The sequence below is a fragment of the Bidens hawaiensis genome, unplaced genomic scaffold, assembly GCF_021521415.1.
Source record: "Bidens hawaiensis isolate Kalapana, Puna unplaced genomic scaffold, B.hawaiensis_p1.1 tig00032493_1, whole genome shotgun sequence".
NCBI classification, from domain to species: Eukaryota; Viridiplantae; Streptophyta; class Magnoliopsida; order Asterales; family Asteraceae; genus Bidens; species Bidens hawaiensis.
In genome coordinates, this window is record NW_027495552.1 from 86,774 (window position 1) to 106,056 (window position 19,283).

Consider the following 19,283-nt stretch of genomic DNA (forward strand, 5'->3'; position numbering starts at 1 on the left):
CTCATAACGATCCTATATTTTATCATATTTGTTTCCAACGGGCAACGATCAGCGACTAACAGAATTCTAACATCGTTGGCTGCAAATCGCCGAAAAACGTTTTTGACAGGAAAACTCACAATTATTTCGGAAAACTCAACATTTTCGTTCCAAAGATCTTTGTAACTTTATATCGGATATTTAGAAACCCTTTTCTAGTAAAAGTCCTGATTATTGAGATCACCGGAATTCTTGAACCATCGTTGGAATCGGTTGGTGGTGCTCAAGTGGTGGTGTTTGGTTGGTGGTGAGTCAGTTGTGGTGGTGGTGTTCAGGTTGAGTTTTCTGGTAAAAAAAGTGACTTTTCCGACTAAAAACGTTTACCCGGCTACTTGTGAGTAACGGCGTTAGGATTTTGTTAGTCACGGACCGTTGGGAACAAATACGTTAAAAGATGGGATAGTCAGCAGCTAACTTGTTAGTTGGGACCGGTAACGACCAAAAGATGAGTTAGGATTAATAAAAACCAATACAACAAAAATATATATTTGATTTATGTTTGTAGAACTAGTACATGGTTTAAGCAATATAATTAGAAAGATAATGAGATCATACATTAGCAAAAAGTTTGTAAGTCTTGGCATCTAGACTTATTTGTCTAATTGCTGCTACGGCCGCTATAACTGAGACCACCGAGAATATCACTGCTATGCTCGAATTTAACCAAAACATGAGGCTTTGTTTTGACGGTTTGAATGTAAGATTAAAGAACACCATCGGTAACACAAAATCAAGAGGTAAAAACCCGAATGCTCCAATTATTGCATTAATATCTCCAAAAAACGGCAACATTGCTGCTATTGTTGTTACCAAGATCACAGATATTGACCTTGAAATAACTCTTGGAATCACATTTCTTGCGGAGAATTCACCGCTCGTTGGATCTGAAAATGTTCGTTCAAGAACTTCGTTTGTTGGTTGTAAGTAAACCTGTAAAAGCACGCAAAAGTGAAAAGTGATGTTTCAAATCATTGGTTGAAAAGGGTAAGTTAATAAAGTTAATAATATACTTACTGCTGCAACCGCTGAGAGCTGGAATATGACAAAGATGTTGATCATCATAATGAACCATCTCGGGACTAGTGGGTTACCATCATTGTCAATAAAGTTGCTTAAGACAACACTTGCGGATTCGTTACCAAAAGCCCAGTACCCAGAAACCGCAACACTAAAGAATGTTGCTATGACCACCGTGTAGCACACACTCAAGCCTTTGAACATCTTCCCCTTAACCGGTGGTGCAAGTGTTGCCTACACACAAACACATGAATTAGTCCAAAATTACTAAAAATGGTGCAAAATATTGCAAATAATAATGATAATAAATATTGTATACAATATTAATGAGTTCATTTCTAGCAATACTATACTTGTATTTCCGGAATGATGCCATTCCCATAAGAGGTGCCAATGATCGCGATAGCGTTAAAGATTCCAAAAATTCGTGTTTCGTCGTTGCTGCTCAAGGAGTAGTTTTTATGGCCTCCTTTTGAAGAGCTCCCTAAAGAGAAACAAGCAAATATAACACGATATTACTTATAATAAGAATAATTTTAAATATAAAAAAGGTTAAATCTGGACCTATGTAGATAGAAGCAGCGGCAGCAGAGGCGCTATAGAGAATACTAAGGACTAGAGAAATGAGGTTGATGTGACGAAGGGAATGGAAGGATGGAATTTGCGCCAAAATCAACATTAAAACCCCGAAAATAATGATAAATTCGTATAACTTCATTGTTATATTCGGATTCCATAGCACGTATATTGTCTGCACGAAACAGAATTTTTAATTGGGATTACTTATTTTGAAAAAAAAATATTGTAATAATCACAAATTATTAATAATCATTGTTAGTTATTACAAAGTTAACGTACAAATTAAATTAACGTGCTAACTGTGATAATCAAGTAGTGTAATATATTTGTAAGTAGTGTGTAATTACATTAAACTATAATTACATTATGTTGTATATATAATTACATTACTTGATTCTCACAATTAATACGCTAATTTAATTTGTATTTGATCTAAACCCTAAACTTCTAAGTTCTAACCTTGAGACATTGACCTCCTACAAGATATTGACCCACCACCGTACCATAGCAGACCACAAACTGGATTGGGCCAACATAATATTTACTCCATCCTGGACCTGAATTAAAGTAAACCAAATACAAATAATGTGTAAATGTAATTAACTTTTAAACGAAAAGGATATGAAAAATGAAAAAAAAAAAATAATCAACTTTTAAAAACTTGTATTCAAGTTTATAAAAAAGATATATTTAGAAACTTGTGATACAGATATTTCATATAAATTTAATGTCTCTAATAACTTGTAATATTCAACCTTTTTAAACATGTAAATGCATAAATTTGTTTTAACTTTTCTTTTCGACATTCCGATATAGTTTTTTTCATAAAACCGCACACTTTGAAAAATAGCGTTATTTCACTAAACAAAATAAATAAATAAAACTACATAGTTGTATATATATATTTTTTTGTACAAAACTGAACATTAGGGATGAAACGGAAATCATAGAGTTTTATTTTGAAAAAAAAGTTTAGAGACTGAAACCGATACTTTTATCAAATCTTAGATTTTTTTTAATAACTAAAATTGCATTTATAATAGTCTAGATCATCATAAAAATAGAAATATTAGTTTCAAAATAACAGATATTAAATAGCTTGCAAAATTTTAATAGAATAGAAAATATAAAATTGATATTTACACCTCATTATTGTGACACAATTTTAACAAAAATATTTAAAAACATAAGATATTTTTTTATGTTAGATACGTAGATGAATTCATATTAAATACCGTCAGCGTCACGTTATCTTTATGGGTCCTCTTTTTTTTTTTTAATCAACGCCATACCTTTGACCACTTATATTTTCCAAATTGAATTCCACAAATCATTATCACTAATTCCTTGTTTCATAAAATTCAATTATGTTATAATTATACATAAATATTTTTTAAAACTATGTTATTATTATCAATAAATATAAGAAAGTATATTGGTTTTTACAGTTTTACGTAATCATTCCAGTAAATAATAAGTGCAATGTTACCTAATATATCATATGCCATGTCACGAAACCGAAGATGCCGGTGACCCAACTCGGCATGGTGTTCAAGGACGAGAGAAATAAGGTTATATGAATAGAAAGTCACCATTGCTCCGATCACCAACGACAACACTCCGCCAATCCATCCTAGTGATGACAATGCGAACGGTAGACTCAACAACGTTGGTGCGACGACGGAGGTTGTCAAATGATAGCCACTATGCCACCATGACCCTGCAACAAGTTACATTAGATTCATTCTTTTCTCTAATACCTTTATAGTTGCCTTTTAAAACGTTTATAATAAAGTTACAGGTAATCGAACAACAAATTGCGAAACAACTTTTGAATACCAAAATCGATCATACTAAAAACAAAGCTTTGGGTCTTAGGGGCCGAAAAATTAGTATCGACGACCCGGTGAACCTTATTTAGACACTCCATAAGGACTAGGACACCAAATGTATCAAAAATAAAAGGGATAAGACATGTTCATTCTCTAAACACGCTTTCTCGTGTTTAAATATTACCCAACCTTAAAAATAATATTTTTACAACTGATCTCATACGTCTTACCAATGTGTTGTAGTGGTATGAAACTTGAGTTTCTCAATGAAGACTCAGGTTCAATTCTCACTGACAACACTTTGGGAGGGACATTGGTGACTTAATAAAAGAAGACTGTGATCATTGTGATCTCCACTTCGATCCTGAGTGTATCCGGGTTTTATCACAAGTGAGCCTTCACGCGGGTGGGTTTTCCCTAAAGCTGGAAATAACTTGGAGGTGCTTAAGGGCTCCGTACGGTTGGGTTAAGTCAACTAGCGATAGCATTATGTCATTAGGTCACTCCATACATAGTATCTAGCCAATTTTCAGTTTGCTGGTTGTTAAAAAAATAGAAAAAATCATCAATCATTGTTTGCTAACCACTTTTTTAAATTTCAACCGGTGAAGAAAACAAGTTAGATAGGCCACTGAGGTAATGACATCCATATACAATATCATTTTAACAAAACCAAACCAATTTACCAAACCAAACCTCGGATTATACAAAAGGAGTTTATAATCAAAATTACAAAACAACATCTAACAAGTTCTTTTCTTATGATTCATGATAATCACCTTACAAGCAGTTGGTGCTACTAGTAAATGTTGATCTATAACTTACAGGGCCCGTTTATTTTACAAAGCGCGCATAAATAACTCATGAACTTTAACTTGTGTGTAAAAGAGGAAAAGGTCATGTACCTTTAGATTTGAGAACAAAAAGAGCACCGGCATCGAGTGGTTGTTCGAGGTGGTTGGTGGTGGTAGAAAATGCTTTGATGGTTTCTTCATGCATCTCTCTCTCACACATAGAGAGCTAGACAAGAGAGTGAGAATGGTTGAAAATGGTACATAAAATGACAATTATAGTAGTATACAAACAAATTATTAAGTATCAACTCAATTAGATATTAATTGTTGTCTTAGTCAAACTTTGAACTTAAATGGTCTAACTTAAGGTTTAAATCATATCATAGACAAATTTGTCGATCGACTAATAACATATTCCCGAGTGTTTTAATCTTGATGAACCCGGACAATCAGAGAAGCGTGTGTCTTTATATCGAGCAATTACGAGAAGTTAGCATATTTTATGATTAAACACGACCACTCTTTTAGCCATTTCGAGCATGAGGAAACAAGATATTTACACAATCTTTTACATGGTGATGTTCAAGAACGAATTAATATAACTCACGAAAACGTAAACACAAAATAATTAATATTAAATAACTCTCAATATTATATAGAGGAAGCTATTTACACATAACTCGTGTTTCTCTAGATGAACTTTAACTCGGTTGCGTCTCGTTTGTTTTTAATGTCTAACCATAACTCAGTTTATATAGACCAACGCTAACTTGCTAGCCAAAACATTATCAATTATAATTATAAATCAATTAAGAAACATATAGTAAACATAACCAATTATAACCGACTTGCCAGTATTGGTCCCTCAAGTACACCGACGTGTGACTTGGAGTAAGAAATTACATCCAACATATGTGAATTCCATAACGAGAAATGAAATAAGGAGATTAACTTTATTTATAAGGTTATTGGGGCTAGATATCCCAACATTATACTTTGTGAATCATATTTATGTTTGTAAAAAAACTATATTACATCACATGTAAAGAAATATACGTTTATAGAAAGTATAAATGGTCTTAGTGTTTGCAATCTCTTTAGAAAGATAATGAGATTACACATTAGCAAACAATTTATAAGTCTTGGCATCTAGACTTATTTGTCTTACTGCTGCTACAGCCGCAGTAACTGCAATTATCGAAAATATCACAGCTATGCTTGTGTTTAACCAATATAAGAGGCTTTGTTTTGAAGGCTTAAATGTAATATTATAGAATACCGCCGGTAACACAAAATCAAGTGGCAAAAATCCAAATGCTCCGATTATTGCATTAATATCTCCGAAAAATGGTAACATTGCTGCTATTGTTATTGCCAGTATCACAGATATTGATCTTGAAATTACTCTTGGAATCACATTTCTTATTGAGAATTCACCACTAGTTGGATCTGCAAACGTTCGCTCAAGAATTTCGTTTGTTGGTTGCAAGTAAACCTGTAAAAGAGTGCGAAAATACAACATTGATTTTATGAATGGCGTGTGTAGTAAACTCGGAAAATGGACAATACCAGTTAACATATACTTACTACTGCAACTGCTGATAGTTGGAGCATGGTAAGGATATTGATCATCACAATGACCATCTTGGAACTAGTAGGGTACCATCAGGGTCTATAAAGTTGCTTAACACAAGGCCTGCTGATTTGTTGCCAAAAGCCCAGTAACCGGAAACTGCAACACTAAAGAATGTTACTATAATCACCGCGTAGCAAACACACAAACCCTTGAACATCTTTCCCTTAACCGGTGGTGCAAGTGTTGCCTACACATAATGTGACAATATGAGAATGATCCTAAATACAAAAGGCGAAAAAAAAGGAAAAAAAACAGACGCTAGACACATTAGTAAAAGGGATAAGGCGGGTAAATCAATGGATTAGGTACAGGCAACATTTATTTTGCAAAAACAGTTGTATTAGACCTAATACAACATTTTTGTTACATAATGCAACTGTTTTTTTTTTTTTTTTTTCAATTGTAGCCTTTTTATGAAGTAACTCTTTGGGATATAGTTGCATTAGGTAACAAAAATGTTGCATTAGGTCTAATGCAACTCTTTTTGTATAATAAGGTTGCACTATTTTAGTAGTGGGTATTGAGTCAAACAAGATCGAGTAATAGTTTACTTGTATTTCTGGAATGATGCCATTTCCAAAAGTGGTGGCAATAAACGCAATCGCATTAAAGATTCCAAAAACTCGTGTTTCATCGTTGTTGCTTAAGGAGTAGCTCTTATGGGGTCCTTTTGAAGAACTCCCTGATAAAAACAAACAAAAAACATAAAAATATATAAAAGAAAGTTCATATTTTTATGATAATAATAATAATTTTAATATAAAAACTCTAAAATTTAGACCTATGTAAATAGAAGCAGCAATAGCAGCCGCACTGTATAGAAGACACAAAACTAAAGATACGAGATTGACATAGCATAGAGAATGGAATGATGGAATTTGTGCGAGAATCAACATTAAAACACCAAAAATAATTACAAATTCATATAGCTTCATTGTTCCATCTGGATTCCATAGCACATATATTGTCTGCAAGGTAGAGATGCTTATTATTCAAATAAAATTTAAAATGAATAAAATTCAAACCAAACTGTTTCCAAATTATAATTTTAATTTCCAAATCAACCCGAATTCGGATGTTCCAGTACAAAATTAAATTAACTTTTATGACCTAAGTTAAAATTTTTAATAAATTGTAAGTGTGACCTTTAATTTTTATATGAATAGGCACGCCCACTTCTAAAAAAAACTTAGTATAAAAAAGGAAAATTGGTTTTAAATACTCCTAACTATGCCTTATTGGCAAATAACAGTCCCAACTTCATTTTTGGCTGGTGACGGTCCTAACTAATGATGTATTTGTTTCTAACGGACCGCGACTAACGGATAGTTAACTCCGTTAGTCTGATGCTTACGTGGCGTCTAGTTGTCAAAAACTTGATTATGTGGCCGCTTACATGGCAGTATCTTTATTTTAGTATTCTCTATCTCTTAAAACAATCCTGCCACCCACCACCATCTCCCACCTTCCATCACACACCACCACTCATCTCCGATTACCACTCACCCAATCATGTTCAATTCTCTTGTTCGATGGCAAAATCCATCAGTTCGTGGCTGTCTACACAAACCCTAGGTCGGAACTTGAGCTTTCAGAGTGCTAAACGAAGGTTCAGTGCCAGAGTCAGAGCGGGAGGAACTAAAGAACGAAGCACCACTACCACCATGGCGGCGGAGACAAATGGCGGTTCAACGCTACCAGATGAAAGCACCACCACCATGGCGTCGAGGTCAACGGGCAGCGACATCAGTGGCATTCAATTGGAAGAATTTAAATTGAACATGAAAAAGCTGCCGAAATTAGGAGTTTGGAAACATAGCGGCAGATTATGACTCGCCGGATGATGGTGAGGGTGCCGGAGAAGACGGTGAAGTTCGGGAGGGGGAGGAAGAAGACGGTCAATGATGGATGATGTGGATCTGTAACCTTCTTTTATCTATGTATATTTAATTATTATTATTATTATGGTTGCCACATATTATGCCACGTAATCAAGATTTTGACAACAAAGCACGTCACGTAAGCAACATACTAACGGAGTTAACAATCCGTTAGTCGGGGACCGTTAAAAACAAATACATCATTGGTTAGGACCGTCACCCGCCAATAGTGAAGTTGAGACTGTTATTTGCCAATAAGGCATAGTTAGAAGTATTTAAAACCAATTTCCTAAAAAAAAGGTCTCTTTTAATACTTACTTTGAAGAAACTTGATTTTCTCTTTTACATAATTGAGTTATCAAACTATATACAAATAACCATTTTGCTAAAATTCACTTTCTATATCTTTTAATTATTTATTACCCCACACGTCCGATTCCTCAAATCTATATCTTTTTATTTAAATAATACTTATTTATCTCCTTTTATTATATTTTTCTTTCACTCACAAGTCACAAATTGTATATAGGGAGTGACTAGTAATTATATAATCAGTGTTCAATTGATATATCTACACCATATTTTTATGAAATCGAATGATATCCAAAAATTAACAAAAACCTTAAAGTTTTCCTTAAATTATATGGTTTAGGATTCATATAATGTGATATTGATGTGAATACTCTAAAAGACAATGAAACAATCTGGATTGATACTTGGACCTGGTTCTAGACCTGACCTGGTGTATCTCGCACGTAGATACGAGCCAAGTTTTAGTTCCTCAGAAAAACATACTTGAACCCATAACCGAACCCATTTCATTTCTACCCGGCAAAACCGGTCAAAATCCCGACTATACCCGAAACCAGAACTGATATCTACCATGTTCCGGTTTCAAGAAAAAAAAAACCTTGAGGCATTATAAAAAACCCGGTTTGTGCACCTATAGGCCAAGGAAAATTAGAACAACAAGTTAGAAACAAACCTTGAGGCATTGACCTCCCAAAAGGCTTAGGCCCACCACTGCACCATAGCAGACCATGAACTGGATTGGGCCCACAAAATATCTACCCCATCCTGGGCCTGTTGATTACATAAGTACATAACCTTTCACATAAGTACATAACCTTTTTTTTTTCTTTGAATAATTTCAACAATAAGTATCTGTTGTTATTTTATTCTTAACATAAAAACAAAAACAAAAAGAACTAACATACTCTTATCATTAGGTTTATTTTTATAAGTGCTTGTTATTATTTTTTGTTCATATTTGCTAATTTTTCGATTATGGGACGTTATAAGTATAACTGATTTAAATTTTGTTGTTACTATTTTGTTTCTTTTACTTTTAGGTATTTTTCTTTGTTATTATAAATCATTGTTTATGTAAATTGGTATTGTATTTGGTATTATTTCCTATGTTCTCATTTTTTTATAAATTAGTATTATTTCTTATGTTCTCATGTTAAATTAAAACGTACATGAACCTTCCTCATACAAATAATACTTATTTTGGATAGATTTTTCTCTTTCCAGGAAAAAGTAGAAAAACAAAAAAAGATAATATACTAATTTACCTGATCTTGGTGTTAATATCTTATGCTTTTAATAGTTTTGTAAAGAAAAAACGTATCGATCTTAAGTAGGATATTTGAATGTATAACATTTCGTATATGTCCCCGATCTCTTGATTATATGATCGTAAAATATTGATATGATCTTGCATAACTTTAATTTCTAATTTTTAAACTAGTAAACTATGAAAAAATAAATAACATAAGGACTAACTACAAAAGTGGCTGATTAAATCAAGTTTATATTAATTATTAGATTTCAAGAGTTAACACTCAAATAGTTCACAATAACCTTAATTTGATTTATATCACTACAAATCATATTGCACTAAGATGTGGGTCTTGTATGATTTATCAAAGAAAAGAGAATGAATATTTAGAGAGAACAATTTTGAACTAATTTATCTGCATATCTCAAAACCATTCATGAACACTATTTAAAAGGATAAAAAAAAACTATCTATCCCACTATTAGAATATATATAAGCATAATGTTTTTAACCTCAATTGATTAATTGGGTTGAAAATGACTGATAGGAAACTAATAAGTGAAGTTTGAAGTTTAGTGACTAGGATCGATAAACACAAAAACGAAATTTAGATCATAAGCTCGATCTTTGTAATTCTCATTAACTCGAAAATTACAATACACAATTCTTTTAATTCTTAATTGATATAACCCACAAACTCAGGTATATATATACTAGTTTAAACATGAAAACCTAATTGGACTAGAATACTAACTCTTTATTCCACTAAAATACTAATTAATAAAAACATATTTAAACAATAATAAATAAATAAATTCCTTGTTGTCCAAGTCATTAGCTCGACTTGTTCACCAAGTAATTTATTCCATGTAAACTAAGTTACGTGTTCAACTTGATAAACAAGACACAAACTTATCATAGGCTCGATGAGTCAATCCAACGGAAATCACGTCCAACAATAAGGGCACAAAAAAAATCTGAACAAGTCTATTAGTGTAAAAATAATAAAGTATTACAATTATCGTCAATCTTTAAAAACGTTTATATAAGAGTCATTTCTAGTACTCGTCTTGGTCGTTTAATTGATATTAAATAGGGCTACAAATTTGTATCAAACGTGTTAGAAAAAATTGAATAGTCGGCGTCACGTTACCTACATTGGTGTCGGTTTGCATTCAATCCACCAAGATAAGTTTGTATTTCATAATTTCTTTTTATTATATTTCCTAAATAAAAATCTAAAATCATTTATCATAAATTCCTTTTCAAAATACCTCAAATTGTTTATTATTATTATTATTATTATTATTATTATTATTATTATTATTGGTGGTGGTGGTATCAGTGAAACTATAAAGTATGTTACCTAAGATATCATTTGCCATGTCACGAAACCGCAGATGACGGTGACCTAACTCAGCATTATGTTCAAGGACGAGAGAAATAAGATTATATGAATAGAAAGTCACGACTGCTCCGATCACCAACGACAACCCTCCAGCTATCCATCCTAGTGATGCAAATGCAAATGCAAATGGTAGACTCAACAAGGCTGGTGCTACAATGGATGTAGTCAAATGATAGCCACTATGCCACCATGACCCTGCCACATGAATACATGTTACATACATTAATATGAAGTAGGTAAATCTAAACAATTATGGTACTCGATTCATTCGTTGTAACAAATATACGCAACAATCTATACTATATATAATACAAAACTCATTGGCAAATTAAAACACTTAGATTTTAAATTATTTACAACTTAATTAACAAATGATACAATTTACATAGCATATTGAAGAGGGACAAAATAGTAAACTTCAATTTCTTTAAAAATAGTTACAATACTGTCATTCAACTTTAATTAACTTTTGTAAATTTAAGTAATAGTTACAATCTTAGCCATTTAACTTTTAACTATATATATATATATATATATATATATATAGGATCAGGATCATGAGAGAACCTTTTTTGAAATTGAGAACTATGAGAACCATTTTAAACCACAAAAAACATAAAAATAAAAAAAACACAAAAATCAAAATTCTTATTTTATCATCCCGGTTTCATAAAAAATATAAAAAAAACTCGGTTTAGCTAAATTATATACACATATGTATAATATATACATATATATACATTTACATGTTTTTTTTGTACACATGTGTATAGTTTAAGATAAATGATGTTGTACATATGTGTATATTACGTAACTAAAGATTTTAAAATTATACATATGTGTATAATACTACGTTTTTTTAATGAAACCGGAATGAAACATAATAATTTTGGTTTTTTTTACTTTTTTAAAATTTTTATTCTTTTTTGTTTTATGATTTTTTTAAATATTTTTTTAAAGGTGGTTTTAGTGGTCCAAAATGGTTCTCAAAGTTCTCAATTTGTAAAGGGTTCTCTTAGAGCATTCACATCCCACCCTCCAAATTTATGTGAGGAGAGTATGTAAATTATAGGGTGAGGTTTTAGGTGGTTGTGAGTGTAAATTATAGGGTAGAGAGAAAAATGTAGTGATTTTTTGTAAATTTGGGGAAACATTTGGGGAATATTGTTTGCCCCTATTTATTTTTTAATATTTGTTGGATTGGTTGTGAGTAAAGGAGAAAGAAAACTGTAATGATAAAGGTATTAAAAAATATTATTTAATTGAACAGGAGAGAGAAATGTAGTGTTTTTTAATATAATTATAGAGATAAGGATAGAGAATGGGATGAGAATGCTATTAGGATCCTTACCCTATATGTATATATATATATATATATATATATATATATAATTTCACATTTAACCCAACTTCCACCCACGACTTTTAAACTATCATAATTTTTCATACACTAATATTTAAAAAAAAAAACCGGCACCACAAAAACGAGAATTTTATTCTCTTTAATTTGAGTATGATATCGTCTTAGTTTTTTTAGTTAAAAAAATAAACATTTACGTAACGGTGTTTGCGATCCAGTTTTGATAGTTTTTAAATAAACATTTACTAGGATCACATAAACCGAAACAAAACCGTTAAAAAGTGAAACCAAACCATTATCAACGGTCTGTGCTGTTCAAAAATGCGTAACATGGTTTGTAAAGTATTAGAGCCTATTTTCGTTCACTTGGTACAGTTGGTAGCATTGTCGCAAGCCATCTTTGGTTAATATGAACAGATCTAGATATGAACAAAGATTATATATATTCAAGCCATCTTGTTTTGTTGTCGAACTTATATACGAAATTGTTAATATGTCACCACTACAAACATTTATGAAGTCATGTGTTGTTATCTAAATTCAAATTATCATGCATCTTCATTTTCAGGATTTATATACGTACATATGCACCCCTACTATGTTCATGAATGTGTCTTTTATTAACTTATAAATTTCATACTCATCACATGGTTCATATATTTTCGATTTATTCATATTAGTAATGAAAAAAACATGATAATATGATAAACCTATAATAACATGCATACGTGTTACAGCAGAGAGGGTATCCGACATAAGAGTATGATCCATACAACATCAGGGGCGGACTCACATGTAAGTGAGGGGTGTCCCCCGTCCCTTGTGAAAATTTTTTTTAGTGTTAATATATCGGAAAATTCCCGATCGACCCCTGTAAAAATTTGATCCCGACCCCTGTGAATTTTGAAGCCAAACACTGTATAATTTCAAGACGACCTCATGAGATTTTGAGACTAACTGTGATAAAAAATACAATGAAAATTTTATAACTTTTATTATATAAACGTTATATAAACAATTTTTCCTATTAAAGTAGACTTTAATATAAATAAGTCCATTAGTCCAATATTGATGTATATAAAAATATACATCTTTTTAGCATCAAATAATCTCTAAAAACTGCAACTTCTATCGTATAATATAGTTAAAATAACTACTTATCATGTTAAAATGTATTTCAGGTGAATTCAAGCCTCAAACGAAGAAACGAATGAAAAGCCAAAGAAAAACAAAAAAAAACAGCAAAACATGGGGTTGTGCTTCAGGAAACATGGGGCTGTGCTTCAGGAAACATGGGGCTGTGCTTTCAGGAAACATGGGGCTGTGCTTTTGGAAACACGGGGCTGTGCTTTTGGGAAACACGGGGCTGTGCTTTTGGAAGCACGGGGCCGTGCTTATGGTCACTTTTCAGAAAAGACAAAAAAATCTACAAGAAAAGACAAAATAGTGAACAGCTGAACACGAGGCCGTGCTTACCTCTCAGAAACGACAAAAAGAAATAGCACATGTCACTAAAAAGCACGGAGGCGTGCCTCAGGAAGCACGGGGCCATGCCTACCTTCCAGAAACGACAAAAATAAATAGCACATGTCACTAAAAAGCACGGGGGCGTGCCTCAGGAAGCACGGGGCCGTGCCTACCTTCCAGAAACGACAAAACAAATCTGGCACATGTCATAAAAATGCACGGGGGCGTGCTCATCAAGCACGGGGCCGTGCCTCACTATCCAGATTGCCTATAAATAGTGGCTCATGTTGCACTCATTTGATGTGCCTTGAAAAGAATTCTCTCCGGTTTTCACTTATAAAAACACACACTAACACTCACTTTGAAGATCTAGTGAAGAGTTCGAAGGTTTGGAAGTCATCACCACTAATCATCATCATCATCATCATCCATCATCATCATCATTAAGAAGGAAGATTCATCTACATTTGGTTAGATTGTTCCAAGTTTAATCATGTATTTGTTATTATCATTCATCTTAATGTTTGTCATCATGCTCATTATGAGCTAAACTCCTTTTACCATCTAAAATCTATGAAGAAGCTTTGTTTTACTTGATAATTATATAAAACATGTGGTGTAGTCTAGTAAAGTACATGGTTATATTACAATTATCTTTTGATGAGAAATGTTTCACCAATTTAAATCACTAATTCAAAGTTGATGGTTGTCAATTCCATTGGCAATCGTTCATGATCGATTCATGTTCTTGAAAGATAGAAATACTTTGATACATTATCGAAACATGGATCCTTATATTGTACTTAGAAATGATGAGATATAAGTTATGATGTATTTTTCTAAACCTTGGTAATTCGAAAATGGCTTTGCTTAGGATATCAAATTAGTTAAAGAAATCATATGTTAACGGAATGTGTAATTATAACCTACATAAATCAACCAATGGGAGGTTGTGTGACTAAACTACAACCACCCGAAGTTGTTAGAATTGGTATTTGAGAAATTGAAGTCAATCCTAATCTTTCTACTTTACGAAACTACTTGCCAACTTAAATTGACATCAATGAGATGACATGACATTAGGAAAGGGTGGACTTTAAAATGCGCATGCTATCTCCTTAGTGCCAAAGATGCTCACTTAAGGTTTAAGGAGCTATCTATCATATATTATTATGGCAAGTTTACCACATGTTCAAATATTATTTATCAATGCTAAAATGAAGTGGATTCTTGATCTTAGATGGTAACCTTCGCATAATTGAACAACTCGTTTAGAATCTCTTTTCTTGGTCACCTATGTATTATATATATAAGTATTTATATTTTATAAGAAGTTTAAAGAAAATTAACCCCAAAATGATTAAAACCTCCGATTAAAGTAAAACAACGATTTATTATTAGAAACATTTGTGTCCACGGATCGATACTTGGTTCTTACCAATACTATTCTACATATACGATAGGTACACTTGCCTGTTTTGTGTGTGTTTAGTCTTTGTAGAAATCACTTTTATAAATTTAAAACACGATCTTGTGCAAAAGCAAATTATCCAACCTTTCATAATATTACTACCACACGCACAGCACACATCAAATATCCAATCCAATTTTTAAACCCAAAACCCAACTCAAAACCTACTCAATTTTTAGTCCAACATCTGACTTGCTTGTTTCTTTGAGTTGTTTGACTCCTTGTGATAATTTTTGGGCATTTATATTCCAAAAATATTACGATTAGTCGAGTTGTACCCATATGATTTTGTTGAAAGTGATAAAAGAAGACTCTCGGTTGAACTCGCGACATACATCGATAATTTGAAAGGAGATAAACGATTTAAAAACTTGAATAGTTTAGCAAGTCTTGTTCAATTGATGATTCAAACAAAGAAACACCATTCCTTTGCATTGGTGTATCGTTTATTAAAGTTAGCTCTCATATTACCCGTCGCAACCGCAACCGTTGAAAGATCCTTTTTGGCTATGAAGTATGTGAAGTCCGATTTGCGTAATCGAGTGGGTGATGAAATTTAAGCGACAGTTGTATTTGTTACATTGATAAAGACTTGTTTATCAATGTTAAAGTAGATGATGAATGGTTAGATTTCAAAAAATGAAAACTCGTAGAGAACAACTTAATATATTGGTTATCTAATATTTTGTTTGGTAATCCTTTTTTATATATGACCCGACCGGATTCGACTTGACCGGATTCGATCCGACCCGATTCAACCCGACGGTTGTATTAGTACCGACCATAAAAATTCCCGACCCCTGTGAGAAAATTTCCTGGATCCGTCACTGTACAACATGATTGTCAGCTTGGTCGAGTTCCCCTTTAAGGTGTATAGTTAATATATAATTAATGATGAGATTTATGGTTCTTGAGAGATCTTTTTTTTAACAACGTTTACATGTGAACCGATATTGCTGTGAGTGGAAGATATTATGTGCATGCAGAGTACACTACTTTAAAGTTGTGTTCATATCGTGCCCTACCTAAATTTGCCTACATGTGTTCACACTTTAATTACTTTTTATTAGTATAACATAATTTAAGTACCATAAATTTAGCAACTCAAGTTCAAATTTGTAAAATCATAGCAATTATGACTTATTAGGTCATGTGTATATATTCATATATCCTTTTTCACTTCATCTCATATATAGTCTTTTCACTTCATCTCATATATAGTCACATAAAGGAAATTGTTTAATCCATTTAATCATTCTCAATTTAATTTAAAAATAATTCTTAAGTTATTGGTATGAGTGTAGAGAATATTTAAAGTCCCATAACATTTTAAATAATTTTGCCCTTAACGGCCCTTAAACCATGAAGGAAGTACTGGTGTCTCATTCGTTAAGCATTGTCAAATTAGGTTTAACGTCCATGACGTTAAAGTTATATAATTCTATTTGATGTCATTTAAAGAAAACTAAAAATCATTTATGGTATTTCTGACTTTTGATATAGTTGGATAACTAGACGTACGTCTAGACGTTATCATATTTAGTGCTGGGCTCTACATATAAATTTCAATGAATAAATATGATCTCTTTAAAGTTTAAACCTATAAAGATAGGGACATTTTTGTTTCATTGATGAGAACGTGTTGTAAAATTGTAACCGACCAAGTTAAACTTGTTAAAATTTATTAGGAATACATGATATAAAATATGACTTAATCTAACTATTCTAATAAAATAAAATAACTATGGACACGTACATGTCACTTAGAGGTTCATTCACAACCTAAATTTCCCGCTCTAACTGTTTTTTTATTTTTAATTAAAACATTTTATGTCAGTGTAATAAAAAACATTTCAGTTCTTCCTGTAATAAAATAATTAATTACCTAGATTATAAGGATTAAAGATACGCGGGTATTTATGTTAACATATCAAAATATTTATATCTTTGATAAAATCATATATGTTTTTTTTGTTAAATCAATTTATATACACTTTGAAGTGTATGAGATGAATGTGGTAAAATTCAATGAACGATAAGTCTAAAATGATAAAGGATATTATTTATTCTCACATATTTATTCAACCTCCATAGATCCATGAAGTTTGCATCTATCTCTTTCGAAACTGTAATACAAAAACGCGTTTTATTGATGCTAATTTTATATACGATGTCTTTTTTTTAATGTTATTCATAATGAAACACCTTGTCATCTTTTGTTAGAATTCGTTATTTCATTAAAAAAAATATAATTACAACTTATAAATTAAATCAATAGGTTCATTTTTTTGGTGATTATAAAGACATTACGTGAGATACACAACACATTCATATGAATATTCCATTAAAATATATATAGTTTGAACTTATAAAATCATTTAATTTAATAAAATATAAGGTTTTTATTTTAATTATTTACATTCTATAGCTTAATTCTATTTTTTTTAAGCATTCCGTGCATGGGTTCTAAAGCTACTATAGGTATATAGTCGAATAAACATATCTATTACAAAAGTATTGATGATCACATCATCACAATACCGGTAATCCATGCTTGCTAGCAGTTTTTTAACATGTGAAAAGAAAATAAAAGTAGTTCTAAATTTCTAATGATATCCACCATATTGTTTTAACAAGCCTAAACCAAACTATAGAGTACAAAAAATAGTTTGAAAATTGGGTCGGGTCGGATCAAACAAATTATTTTGTTATACTCATGATAATCAACAAATGACACATTGATAAACTTAACTTCACCTTAATTATAACCATCTAAAGAAGAAAATAGTGTACCTTTAGATTTGAGAACAAAAAGAGCACCGGCATCAAGTGGTGGTTTGTTATGGTTGGAGGTGGTGGAAAATGGTTGAACTTCTTTGGTGTTTTCTTCATGCACTTCTCCAATGGATCCTGTGAGAGTTGTGGCCATATCTCTCTCACAGATTAGGAGAGACAAGAGAGAGATAGGGGTGGAGGGAGAGAGAGAGAAGATGAAAATGGCACCCAAAATGATAGCTTTAAATAGCTACAAACAAAGTGTCAATCCTTTTCTTTTCAAGCCAAACTATTTCTTTTTATCATGAATTCCACCAAGGTTTTGTAGTAAATGTCTTTGACTTTAACTAGTTGCTATAAACCCGTGCACGGTAAGAGGAATGTGGTGGGAACTTGATTGATATCTGTTTGATTTGTTACAGTAGCGGTTTGTACCATGTTAAAAAACTTGTGGGGTCACGTTGCCCGGTAACCTTGCCACAATGCAAGTGCAAAGCACGGAAAACCTAGCACGCTGGCCGGTAAACCTGACACGTTACCAATTAAAATATAGACGTCGCCCGATGCTTTATGTGGATTGCCATGGCTTTTGGCTGTCCGCATTGCTTTTTTGCCTTGTTGGTGGTCACTAGTTGAACGTTTCTTGGGAATTTCCATCGTAAAGATGCATGAGTTGTGTTTGGTTTGTTACGGGTGGTTGGCTTCACCAACTAAGAACGTCCACGCACCATCACCCATAGAATCAAGAAAGAACTCTCAGTCTGTGAATTCTTACTATGTCTGAATCTGTTTGTGTAACTTAACGGAACATGAGGGTTATCATGTTAAAAGGTTGCGAGGTTATTTGTGTAATTAATGAAATTTAAGTGTTATCATTCTAAAAAGTGTGGGATAACATATGTAAATGACATGTTTAAAGTTACTTGTGTGATTAATGGAACTTGAAAGCTATTGTTTAACTAAAGGAGTTTTAAGGGGGCATAATATGTGGACATCTTTGCATGGATTTTAAAACTACATTTTTAATATATGCTATGATTTCAAGTTCTTTTATAAAACCTTTTTATGATAACAACCAACTTTTTCTTCATATTAAATAATAAAATAAATAGTATATAGCTATGCATATTAACGTTACTATTTTTATTATGATTCTTTGGGGGAGCTACTGAGATAATGGTTGCTACCAACTTCATGGATATATAATTATACATTATTACATCATATGCAAAAATAAAAATGAAAATAAGTTTGATTTTAAAGTCAACTATTGGCTTAAAGTCTTAAACTGTTAGGTAGTTTTGATACGTGAAAATACAAGGAGGAATGAAATAAGTCATTGTAAGAGAATAAAAATATGATTAGTGTTTGATTGATTAGTGGAAAAGAATTGACGATTACACATGTATTCTTGTTTTATCAGAACCATTCCCTCTCGCTATTTTTTTTATCCCATTTTTC

At 32.1% G+C, this 19,283-nt stretch overlaps 1 protein-coding gene across 4 annotated transcripts; it reads right to left on the reverse strand.

Annotated features, from left to right (window-relative positions):
- Positions 1 to 527: 527 nt before the first annotated feature.
- Positions 528 to 18,856, reverse strand: LOC143583714 (GABA transporter 1-like). Of its 4 annotated transcripts, none has more exons than XM_077065944.1 (7): positions 17,841 to 18,856; positions 3,125 to 3,355; positions 2,095 to 2,192; positions 1,621 to 1,807; positions 1,410 to 1,540; positions 1,054 to 1,290; positions 528 to 969 (listed from the first exon to the last, which is right to left on the reverse strand). In XM_077065944.1, exons 1-7 carry the CDS (start codon positions 17,974 to 17,976, stop codon positions 589 to 591), a joined length of 1,401 nt encoding a protein of 466 aa, XP_076922059.1. In that variant the 5' UTR covers positions 17,977 to 18,856; the 3' UTR covers positions 528 to 588. The 4 variants fall into 4 exon arrangements, with proteins under 4 accessions (XP_076922059.1, XP_076922062.1, XP_076922061.1 ...); XM_077065947.1 differs by having other exon boundaries at positions 3,228 to 3,355; positions 17,841 to 17,934; XM_077065946.1 differs by lacking the exon at positions 17,841 to 18,856 and adding an exon at positions 4,373 to 4,544 and having other exon boundaries at positions 3,228 to 3,355.
- Positions 18,857 to 19,283: the final 427 nt, after the last annotated feature.